The sequence below is a fragment of the Anser anser genome, assembly GCF_964211835.1.
Source record: "Anser anser genome assembly, chromosome: 7".
Taxonomy (NCBI): Eukaryota; Metazoa; Chordata; class Aves; order Anseriformes; family Anatidae; genus Anser; species Anser anser.
The window spans coordinates 27,248,994-27,261,277 of NC_139727.1; the positions used below are offsets into that span (position 1 = coordinate 27,248,994).

Below are 12,284 nucleotides of genomic sequence, written 5' to 3' on the forward strand. Positions count from 1 at the left end.
CATCACTGCTGGGTTAGATTTATATCACAGGGTGTAGTGCTGTTCAGGTGGAATCTTTCATAAATAGGAGCTGGAGGAGAATGGCAGTGTGTAGACTAGAAGGTATCATAGACCTGGGATGCTGTCCCGTTTCTGGGAGAGTGACTTTAGTATGTGATAATGAAATCAGTCAGGAGAATTTAGGCTCTTCTGTCCCCTGTGTTTCCTGCCTCCCAGGTGTCCTGCATACCTCTTCCATGTTCCTGCATTTTCTTATGCAGGCTTTGAAGAGAACTTCTGCTTTGCATCACAGATGGTCATCCTTGAGACTTTATTTTGATGTGGTTTGCAGGCTGCCATCCCACCTAAGCAGACTTGTGACGTTTTGGATGAGAAGACTGTCAGTTCTGTGCCAGCACTGTTAACTCTCTTTTCCTTTCAGTTCTGAGGATTTCTACCAATGCCGGTCAATGGAAAGAGCCTGCAAGCAAGGTGACCCATGCGTTAGTCAATATTAGGTAAGGAGTAAAAGTTAATGACCATTTTAGAGATTCTTGTCTTGTGTGACTGCATTCTTATTATGACACGTTCCCGTTTGTTGTATTGAATTTGGTTTTGAATTTGTTTGCTTTGTTGGGCTGAATTGCTGCTCTGAACAAGGACCCTCTGGGATAAAGAGAGGGTCACCAGGGTTTGATTGTCCTTTTCCTAATAATTCTCTCAGCTCTTCTGTAGACTGAGTGCTTTCAAAGCATACCACAAGCTGTAATGAATTAATCCTCGCAGCATCCTTGGGAGAAGTTATACAGTAGGGAACAATGCTGTGCTGGCAGGACGATTGTAGCCTAATGGATTTCTGTTGCGTGATTCTATTGCAATTCTATGAAGCTATGAAGAGGACTACAAGGCAGCTATAATAAGCAGATTTCAAGCCTCTTTTAAAATTACAGGATTTCAGTGCATGTTTGAAATTGATTATTTAGACGTTTCAATATTCTTTTAAACTTCTTCTTTCTGCTAAAGGGCAGAAGCTATCCTCTACTTGTAAGGCTAGGGAATATCTGGGGTTGTTTTGTGCTCTATTCCTCCAAGGCAGCAGTAATTTCCCTTCGTGTCTTGTGAAGCCACTAGTACTGACCAAGCTGGAGGATGGGGTGCTGGGACAAGTGGCTCTTTGATCTGGGTGACTGGAAAATAGAAGAATGAGAGAGAGAATTTGCTGTTTATCTCTGGCTTGTAAGCAAACCATAAGAGATGAGTATACTGAAAAAGCATCTGCCGATCGCTACCATGCTCGTTTCCCAGGTGCTCTTTCTGAGAGGTATGGTGTCTTTCTGTGTAACAGCAAGTAGCTCAGTATTGCTAGTACTTGTCATTTTTCTTAGTACAAGAGAGATTGTGTAGGGCAGACCATCTGAGGGCATCTTTCAAGTCGGTATGCATCTTATGTGTCTATAAACTACCTTAGTAAGTCTGTAAGCTTAACCTCACATATAGTTCCAGAAGATTTGTTTTTCTCCTACCGTTATTTTTGTTTTTTGTAAACAGACATAAATGAATGCTTGTGGGCAGATAATGCACTCTGAATGAAGCAGCAGAACAGATAGCTGTTGGCAAAGTAATGTCATTTAACGTGACACCGTGTCTGCTGTGGGAATTCTCTGTATAACCAGAGAGAAAAGTCTAATCTGGGAAAAGATTTAAAAAATAAATAAATAAAGCCACCAGCAACAACAACAAAAAATACAAGCGGTCATAAAGGGTCTACGCTCGCCTCTGGGTTGTGCAGCCAAGATTTTGTGTCTATTCATTTACTGTTGGCTTAACAACTGGTGTCATAAGGATCAGCATGCAACTGAGAAGAGATACAACCAAAAAAGTGGCACTGTTACCTCTCTCTGGAAAGCCTGTATCAGGGGGCGGTGCTGTCTGGAGCCTGTGGAGCCTCCAACATGTTTCTGTACGAGATTTTTAGTCGATTTTCCATTGTTCTGCCTAGTGCTTATTTATGTTGAAATTTCATCCAGTCTTTCACTAGCCTTTCAAGTTTTCATGAATGTATGTTTTTCTTGGTGAAATTAGGTGAGGCCTAAATTAGAGATAATTCAAGGCCTAGAGAGGGATTAGTCTTTAAAGTTAGTCTGATTTATCCACTTTCCTCTCCCCTGAAGTGTGGGGGAGAGTGGTGTATTTAATTTGCTTGATTTTCTTCTTCTCATGCTAAAAATAAAACAAACCTTGCACTGGGAGGGATCTTTGAGTATATTTCAGAGCAGCTGGCTGTTGGAAGCTGGAGAAATTCAAAGGTGCTGTACTTGCGTGAAGGCGATCGAAGCATCATGCTGTCACAAGTGGTGATAGGACTAGATGCGCTTTTTTTCTGTATGAAGTTGGGGGCCGGTGATGATGTAGTATTTTTCTGACCTAAAGACTGAATTTAGGCGTTTGAAAATCTTGGATTGTGCAGCAGAAAAAGACAAGAGGTCTGAAGCAGCAGCATCCACAGGAAGACTTAAAACCAGGGCCACGTATTTTCTTCTGATGTTGGACCAGGAATGCACGCCGGAGCCTTGTGCAAACACACTTGTGGCTCTCTGTTGCATGCAGTCATGGAGCTGTTGCAAGCCCAAATCGCCAAGGAGAAACAGGGAGAATGGATGCTTGAGAAGAATAAACCTTCTAGAGCTGTCAGGATGATGGCTTTATTAGAGAAACAGTACGTTAGCACGTGCCAATATTATTATAAGATGTAATTATGTTATGCATTGATAAGAACATGCTGGTTTCTACTTGCCTTAGCTCCTCCTTGTCTGAATTGCCTGGTGTTTATGCCCCTTTGGTTTCCCCCTAGGGTGGCATTAGCATATGGTTTCTTACTTGATGCCTTTGCCATGAAGAAAACGGGTTTAGAGAAATCCACCTCATGTTGGAATTTATTCTCAGCTTGTTCCGTTGTTCTGGAAGGTTTTTATGAGCAATGATTACCTGCTTTTGGCTGCATCAGTGCAGTGCCAAGTCACGCTTTGGTTATATCTCCATCTCATTACAACTGCTATTTAAAAATAATAATAAAAAATGTCATTTCCTTATTCTAAGGCCTTCGGTAGGAAAGATTAAAAATGTAAAATTTATATAATGTGTGTGTGAATGCATGATAGTGGGCTTTACTAAGTTTCTTAAATCCTAATGTACAATTTTATGTGTATTTCTGCAAGGAGAGAAGTGTTTGTTTACAGCTTCTCAAGGGTGCAGTGGATCTACGTACAGGAGTAACGGCTGGGGAGACATAAAGCAGTCCCATTTGTACCCCCCACGGTGGCGGATTGGCGAGGTCATCTGATTAATTGCTTGTTACAGGCAGGCTGAGGAATACCAAGAGAATCTTTGATACAGTCTTGTTTATTCTCAGCTGGAGAGAGATCCCACTTTGGCTGTGTATCCTATTATTGTATTAACTGTGTAGCTGGACCGTGTTCTCCAGGAGGCAGTCTAATTGGTTTTTGTTGTTGCTATAACTTTATCTGATTTTTTATTCTATTCCTTACTCCAGTGTAAAGAATAATCATGAATGTTCTTTTCATTGAGTATTGGGAGAGGGGGAAATATTCCTACCTTCTCTCCGTACCTCTCCCTTTTAGAGATGATTCATAATTTCTATCCTACCTGAAGAAAGTAGAAGACAAATAGCCTTGGCTGGCTGAAATCTTATGTACTATACTGAAATTAGTGATCCGCATCGCTGTCCTATCTCATAATAGTGCTTATAACTTCTATCTGCAAATTTGGCTCTGCTTTACATAAATAATTGAGGTAGGATGGACTGCAAGATGCGGCTGTAGCATTGATGGGGCTGAAATGAGGAGCTCTAGCCGCTGGTGGTTTGAAAACTCACCTTCTCACCTCTGAGGAAATAAGCAACTTTTGATACAAGTAATTTTTTTGAAGCTAATGAGCCTCTTTTAAGATAACATTGTGCAGGTTTGCATTTAATGAGAATTTTATTAATGCCAAGTTCAAAGGGGCACCTTCTGATTGCTTACTCAGTGAGGAAGGTGGCAGCTGAAGCCTTGCGTTCTTTTAATAGACTTTCTCCTGATCTGTGATTTTTTTCAAGGTGAATAAATAGATTAACTTGATGATTAATGGACTGAATTCCCCATTGTCTGAAATTCAGTCCCATCATCATTTTAAAGTAATTTTATTTTTCTCACTCAAAACACTTCTAAAAAGTGGAAAGTAAGTTTGTAGTATGGAATAGGTAATAGAATTTTTTTTTTTTCAAGCATGTTTTATGTGCTGTTGTAGCATACACTGCAATCCTCACTTGGGTGCTTTCACTCACTTTGCCATCTTGCAGCTACTTTTGTTTCACACGAGCCCCTCTGCGATGTTTTCTTTGTACAGGAGGGGCTGCTTCTCCCTCGGCTGCTTTTGGGGTTTTAAAGGAGAGATTGGGGATTTGGAGGAGCACTTATAGCATTGCCTGGATGTATATAAAACGGTTATGCTTGCCGCTAGCGTGGGCAGGAGGACTCTGAAGGAACATTTATGTCTTTACTTGGGTGAAAGAAGGCCAAGTTGGGCTGTACTTGTTTGTTGTAGGATCCCTGCCCTGGACTATATAGCTCATGTTAAATTACCAGCGCTCCACAGAACTGCACTTACTGAAAACCTGATAGAGGAGGCAGCTCCATTCAGAGGTCTGATAGAAATTGAGCAGCTGCAAGCAGTCTGCATTGTACCTTCAGCATTGTTCTGCTTTATGGCAACAAATTCAGCATCTCTGCACGGGCAGAAGAGTGAAATGCTGCTGACCTAGTCACGTTGTAAGGGATGGCTGTCGCGTTTATGTAGGATACGTTTAAGATCAGACATGCTGATAGGTATGTGCCTCTGTGTAGAGTGGAGGCCTGGGGATTACAGTCAGCTGAGACTATTTAAAATACATATTTTTCACTTCTTCCCCCAGCTCTTCTCTCTCTGTCTCCCCTGCCCCCAACCACACACATTTATGCAGACACACACACAAACATATTTCCTTCCAATAGGAATAATGGAAAAGGGAGGGCAAGCCCAAAGATTGCTCATGAAAATAAGTGGTCAAGAAAATATTTTTCCATTTGCATATATTAAAAGGATGCATGTATATGTAATGTATATTTTATGTATATACACATGAATGTATGTATGTATATTTTGTATATATATGAATATATATGCCTGTGTGAATACATTTATGTAAATCTGCATTATGTGTGTGTGTGTATACAAAACCCACACACATCTTGCCTGGGACAATGGGCTAATCTAAAGCCATAACTTCCCACTTGAGGGGGAAAATCAAGACACATTTCCAACGTTGGTTAAAGATGCTGAGTTGTTATTCCCATCAGCAGCATTTGCCAGTGGGACTGTGCTGCATGAGTAACTAAAAGCTGGGCAGTGCAGAACTGCTGGGCTTGAACCCTTCAGTGCTGACACCAGAGGGTGCTCAGGCATCCAGGTTAGTCCTGTCTCATCTCGAGTTTGTTTCCTACTGACTCTTAAACCCGATTGCGAGGGCTGCCACTGGTGGAATAACAACTCCATTAAATTGTTCACTGAGGTATGTTTAATGGTAACGACCTCTGACATGCTGTCGCTGCTAATCAGTCTAACTGAGCTCAGATCATAGGCTAGTACAAGACAGTTAACAAATTAGGAAAAGAAAAAAAAAAGGGCAATGAAACCCAAAGAGAAACTCATAAATACGTTTTATTGGTACTTTAAAATGCTAATAAAATTTTGCTGAGGTTAAGGATCAAATTGTTACTAAAATGCTGTCAGAGAACTTTCAAGATACGTGTACTTATTTGAAGAATTAATTCATGGCTTTTTTCAAGTGGTAGCCTGAAAAAAACGATCCCAGAAAAGTAAATTCTAGATAAGGATTCTGGCTTGGTTCTAGGTCTTTTCTGGTGAGTTGTAATCCCTTCAGCCTTAATTGAAGGAGCAAGGTTAGTAGACCCTTCTTGTCATTTGACATGTTTTGCGCTGCATGTTTTTCTTGTTCCACAGGGACTTGGGTGCATCAGAACAGTTCCTGCGATACCACAGTGGTTACAGTGGAGCTTGGCTACTCTGAGTTCATCTGCTGCCACTGCTTGTTTTTTCACTTGACCTTGCAGTCTCTGGTAGGGAAAGTTTACTTGCTAGGAGCAACAGATTTTGATGTGAACAGGTTCTGGCATTAGCTGGCATCTCAACAAAGGAAGGAGGTGGATTCAAAGGCAAAAAACTCATTTATAGGCCACTGCTACCAGCAGCTTAGTAACAGAAGAATAAAAAAAGAAAGAGGCATTCCTATCTCAGGGTGCATCGTTTTGTCTTTCCATGGCACCCTACCCATGCTTCCAGTGTTTTTATTAACTTTTAGGGTTTTTCCTCTAGTTGTGAAACTTTGATCGTTTCATGTCTTTTTACAGTATCTGATTTCTTGTTGAGACAGTGGTGTTAGCCTTCAGTTATTGCTCTTTGTTTACTAGCTGATTCATCCTGGTGTGTTTCGCTTACAGAGCACTAGCCAATTTCATTCTGCTATAATTTTCCTTCATTCGTTCTCATTCATGCAGTGGCTTAATTAAATGCTGTCTCTGCCACTGGCCCAAATCCAGAGAGCAAATCTGCTAGTGGAGTGACATTGTGTGGACCAGTTCCACTAACACAGCAGCATGGTTCAGCAAGTCAGGTGCATCCCAGGTCACCTTCCCTCTTTTTGCCAGTAACTTCCATGTCAGTCAGTGCAGACAGGGAGGCGTCTCTGACAATGTCAAGTCAGTTTTCTCTTTTGGTTTAATGTACCACCTTAATTTTCTGCGGTGGATTTTTGGGAGGATTATTGTCGGTGTTATTATTTGTGGTAACTGAAGGTTTCTAGAGCTGATGCTGATTTTGAGCAAAACCATTTGTATGGCAAAGAAACGTCTCTACCTGAGATACCAAATGCCCCTGAAGGTATGTAAAGGACATGTAGATGTGGTGCTTAGGAACATGGTTTGGCAGTAGACTTGGCAGTGCTAGATTAATGGTTGGACTTGGAAAAGACCTGTAAGATTATCAACCTAAATGACTCTGTGCTTCTAAATGCAACTGCCCTGTAAATAGGGAAATTTGTCTGCAGCCCGTGTTTACTAGATTTGTGTCTACAGATTGTGAGCACATAAGATGGAGTCACTTAAGCTGCTACCAATTTTTTCTTGATAGCTTAATAGCTTTGGAAACATGCTTGGCACACAGTTTCAACTTTTGGGCTAGTGAATTCAGGGTCTGGAGCTTATTGAGAATAGCCATCAGAGGGGAAAAAATGAAAGGCACTTATCATTGTTTACATTGGCAGGGTTTTTGATTTATCTTAGTGGTGGACCTAGTATTTATTGCTCTCCTGACTTGTTTGCAGATATTTTGTTCTTGAATTCCCTTGCTAGGCACAGGCAAGTTATGTATGAGCTCAGTAATACGTTAAAGCATATGCTGCAAAGCTGGGATGCGTTTTTGTGTGCATCTTGTTGTTGTTGTTGCAGTACAAAATCAAAAAAAGGTCTGCTGTTTTCCCACTTTGAATGGTTGTATTGTTTCATTCTGCTTACGAGAACAGTCTTAATTATTCCTCTGGTATTGTGGCTGGCCAGAGTTCAAATCCTTATTGACAGACTTCAGCCTTACGGTAGATATCTTTGTTGGTAGCCCTCTTGAAGCCAAGAAGCAAGAAATGAATAGGTTCTGCAGCCACAGTCTCTTGGCCCCGAAGAACTGGCCCTACTGGAATACAAATGAAGCACAGTTTGAAACAGCTGCTTATAGCTTGTCAAAACTTCGCCCATGCTGTTCTTATTCTTTCAGTAAATATAAGGGACTCTGATCTCCACCAGTCTCAAGTTTAGCTTTCAAGATTTGCTTTAATGGAGGGAGAACATTTAAGGTGCTTTCTTCGTAACCCAAACAATGTAAAAATCATTGCGAGCTTAAATAACACCTTTATCCCTTGAAACATAATGTAGAATAATGCTGCTTTGCTCTCTGTTAAAAAGAAATCTGTTGCTCACAGCAGCAGCTGGAATTATTATTCCCTCTGAAAGTCTGGGCTGTGGGATGTGTACTTATTTTGAAAAGGTTTTCAAAATCCAGTAACATGTATTTCTTATTATCTTCGACTAGCGGGGGGCCTAACATTTGTTTTTTGCTCTAGAAATGTAAATGTCCTATTCTCTTAATTCTTCCTTTAGGACTAAATTGATAAAGTACCTGCTTATTAAGTACATCTGCTCATTAGGGAAATGAAGTACCTACCTTATCTCGAACTACAAGCAAGGATAATGCATTGTTAGCACGACTGCAGAACTGCGGTCTGTTTGAAGATTGCACCAGAAACTGGAGCTCCATTCCCAGGGAACCGTGGGAGGAGGGCATCTTGTTTAGAAGACTTAGTTCATTAAAAGAAACATGCATCCTAGCTTGCAGAGGTAAAGTACTTGTTGTTTAGGAGCTCTTCCTCTTGAAGGTAGAGAAAGTTGCCTTGCTTTGTCCAGCACAGGGGCTAGCTTCGCAGCCAGCAGTAAATGCCGGTTGGTAAAGCCAAGACTTTATGTATGCCTATATCAAGGTGAACGTGAAATGCTACCTGCAGTGGAAAAAAGGGAGCACAACTCAGCTGGGATTTTTCTTCCAAAATGTGAAAATATTCTGGGCTCAGATATCTGTGTGTCCGGTTAGAGACCATAAGAAGGTTCAGGTGGTCTGAATTCTCTTGGATGAAGTGCCAGGGTGTTTGGGAGAAGGCACCTATTTGGGAATGCAAGCTTTCATTATTTCTTTCATTATTCTTCATTTTTTTCCCAAATCTTGTATCTAGAAAGATTATTCAGAGAATGATGGGGTAATGCTTCTGAGGTAGCCCAGTTTTCCTTAGCTTTGAGGCCAGGCTCAAGGCAAGCTCATCTCATCTCGTTGCCTGTCTCAAGGGAAGCTTGCCGCGAAGCTCTGGCAGTCAGAATGTCCATATGCTTGGCAGGTCCTCAGCTGTCAAAACCAAACAAATTAAGGTAACAGTGATCTCAGGAAAATCACTGATGATGGGTGTCAGATTTTGATATCTCATGCTCGTAAGGGCTTAGTTGAAGGGATGTTACTTAGTGCTAAAACTGGCCCAGTGTGCTTTGTCAGTCTGCATTCTCCATCTCTTGAAGCAGGTATAAGCTGACTGTTGCTGAACGGGAGGATTCACCTGCCATTCGTTCCTGCCTTCCTGTATGAGGGGAACTGTCTGGATTATGTTAGCTGCATGAAAGGGAGGAGGCTGGAAATCTGACCCCAGATAAGACTACGTAGGCAGGAAAAATAAAAGCAAAATGTGTTTTAGCCAGTCTGTTTTTTCGTTTGTTTGGTTGATTGTTTTTTTAATCTGTTTATGACCACTGTCATCACTGATGCAACTTAGCATGACTCTAAGCAGATGTTCTCTTGTGCTGGTGTAGTGCAGGGCGATTTCTGCAAACTGATTTTTCCACTACAAGCAACTACTGCCTAAAGTTTCAGTTTGGGTACTGGGCTTAAGAAAATACTGCTACAAGCCCAAAAAAGTGAGAACGTGGGTGCTGCCTGGCAGAGTGTCTTGAGAAGATGAGGACCTTGCTGCATTGGATTCTTGTTTGATAGGATATAAAAACAATTTGTTTCAAATGTCTTTTATTCTGAGGGTGTCCAAACGTGGAATGACCTGAAAAGCTCCCTGGCAGTTCTTTTGCCTGACTTTGCTAGAAGAGTTTGAAAGCCCAAAAGCTCTGTCATCTTGCTGCTTTAGTGATTAATTAGGTCATCACTTTGTGTGTTAATTACAGTGACATTTTTCTTCTCATTAGTTGGATTATGGGAAGTTTGAGCCTGTAGGATGGGAAGTAATGCAACCTTTGTGACCAAGTGAAGGATCACTTCAAACTTTAAAACACTGAATTTCAGTGGTGTCTCTGGGTACTGTGGAAAAAATGCTTCTATCCGCTATAGAGGGTATAGCTGGTGTGTGCTTTGAGGGCAGGATAAATGCCTTTTATTCTAAACAATCTTGTGATGTTGCCAAGTCTTTGGATGAGAAACTTTAAACTGGCTCCTTCTTCAGAAGGTTGTGGATTGTGCTAATTAATGGAAAGCTCTTGCTGCTGACAGAGGGGGTGTGAATATGAAATACCTTATACAGTGTCCTTCATGGGGTGTCTGAAAGGCTTAACAGTGAGCCTGTTCAACAGGACAGTGTACATGCTCAAAGGCCAATTGAGCAATTTACTTATACTTTTTTTAAAATTATTTAGTGCCCTCCTTATTTTGCAGCACCATTTGCTTCAGAATCTGGACTTGACATTAACTTTATATGGACATTTGAGATGAGCCTGCCTGAGGCAAATGTTCCCTTCTAAACTCAGGAAGCAATAGGTCTGCCATATGTTGTTCCTAATTCCTTTGTCCACTAGCATTTGAAAGCCGTGGTTGCTTTGAGGCTAGCCTGTGTGCGATTTCTTGAGCCTTGTTGAAGGAGCAGAGATACTGTACAACTTTCACTGGGTATCTCCTATTTTTCTTCTTTGTTTGGTGTCTTCCACTCTCAGTATGAGCTTTTGCCAGAATTGAAGATTTGCAAAACAAGACTGCTCCAAGATTTTAAGTTTGACTGGGAAATAAACTCAGATTGCAGTACTGGAGGTGCTTCCCAAACTCTTCTCAGCATAGGTGATCTAAAACTGGAACAGGTTGTACAGTCACCATCCTTGGAGTTATTCACATTTCGCCTGGACAAACCTACGAGCAACCTGGCATTGCACCAGATAACCTCCGAAGGTCCCTTCTCATCTAAGGCATTCTGCGATCCTGTGATTCTGTAGAGAACGGTCTCTTTCCTGCTCGGACAAATGGTAAAAGAAGCAAAAAGGCTCATTTTGTTTGGGTTCTCTGTGCTCCGTACTACTTCTGGATCAAGCTGTTAAAGATGCTGAGTAGAACACTTATTTAAATCAATAAGAGCTCATGGCGCTCAACATCTATTTTCTTTCTCTGAAAGATCAGTAAAGGGTAAAAACCAGAGGTCTCGCAGTGCAGGCTGCTGCAGATGCCCAGTATTGTCTGCTGTCTCTGAGCTTGCCAGTCAATTGGATCCTGCTGATGAGATTCAACTATGCAACTCAGTCATTTGTAAGAAGAAACTATTCCAGTATGATTAATGCTGTGGTTGATGACGAGGACAGAAAGCGCTTCTTTGAATAATGCCTATAATGGCATATTCCCCCGTGTGTATGTTTAAAGGAAGAGTCTATGCTTATATGAAATTGAGGGCATTTAAGAGGCAGTTAATGACAAGTGAAAATGATAGCTAGGGTAGATTAATTGTTAAATGAATTGTGCCTGCACTTGCTGTCGTTCTAATGTGATATCAGTCTAATTATAAGTATGATGTTATATAGCAGGAAGGCATCAGGAACCAATACTGTGCACTTATGTTCAGGCCAGAGGAGTTGAGAGGCTTAGCCATAACAAGTTTTTCACCAGTGTAGCCATGTTTTGCTTTTTTTTTTCCCCACCTTCTCTGGAGTACCAAAATCTGTATTTTGAATAATTTTATATTTGTAAATTCTTCCCCAGACCTTCCTGACAATGCAGTAAAGCAGTATTTACTCATAATTACTTTAATATGGGTTTGTTTGAATTGTTTTCTGGATGAGACTATACCACATGAACTTGGTTTGGAACACAGCTCTAGATTTTTTCATTATTTTTTTTCATTGCACTTGATCTCCGGAACACTTTATTTAGCTTTGATTTGGCATGGGGCTACTTTACATTAATGCCTTCAATCTGAGCTGAGCATAAAGGAATTACCAGGATGGGAGAGGACTGAAAGCAGCCAGGCAGAGGTCTCATATTGTCATTACTCTGTTGCTGGCAGCACAACTCAACAGCCAGAAGAAATTTGTCTTTTGAATTGATTCTGGGTGACAGTGGGGCAAGAGTTGCATTCTCTGGCAATCTTTTTTCACGTATGGCTCGTAGTCTCAGCTGAGTCGAGTGAACTTTGTGCAGTTTCTAGATCAAGTGAAACATTGCCAAGTATCTTTTGGTAAAGTTTAGCAGTCCCTGTTAGGGCTTGGCTTGCATATGCACTGAGTGGTTCTTGAGGCCCTTTTTTTCCTGTCTGATTACACTTTTCAAGATCGTTTTAAAGAGTTTACTGTTGTGTTTAGAGGGGAAGCAGTTTGGACCCAAGGACACCTAGAGGTTGTGCTCTTTGC

The 12,284-nt window shown here is 41.2% G+C and overlaps 1 protein-coding gene across 2 annotated transcripts in view; it reads left to right on the plus strand.

Moving 5' to 3' along the window:
* The window catches only part of ARMH3 (armadillo like helical domain containing 3), a 120,754-nt gene that overhangs the window by 54,682 nt on the left and 53,788 nt on the right, over window positions 1–12,284 (plus strand). For both annotated transcript variants that reach the window (XM_083844077.1, XM_083844078.1), the window contains exon 23: window positions 422–497. In XM_083844077.1, the coding sequence (XP_083700203.1) occupies window positions 422–497 (76 nt within the window). The remainder of the gene's footprint in view (window positions 1–421; window positions 498–12,284) is intronic.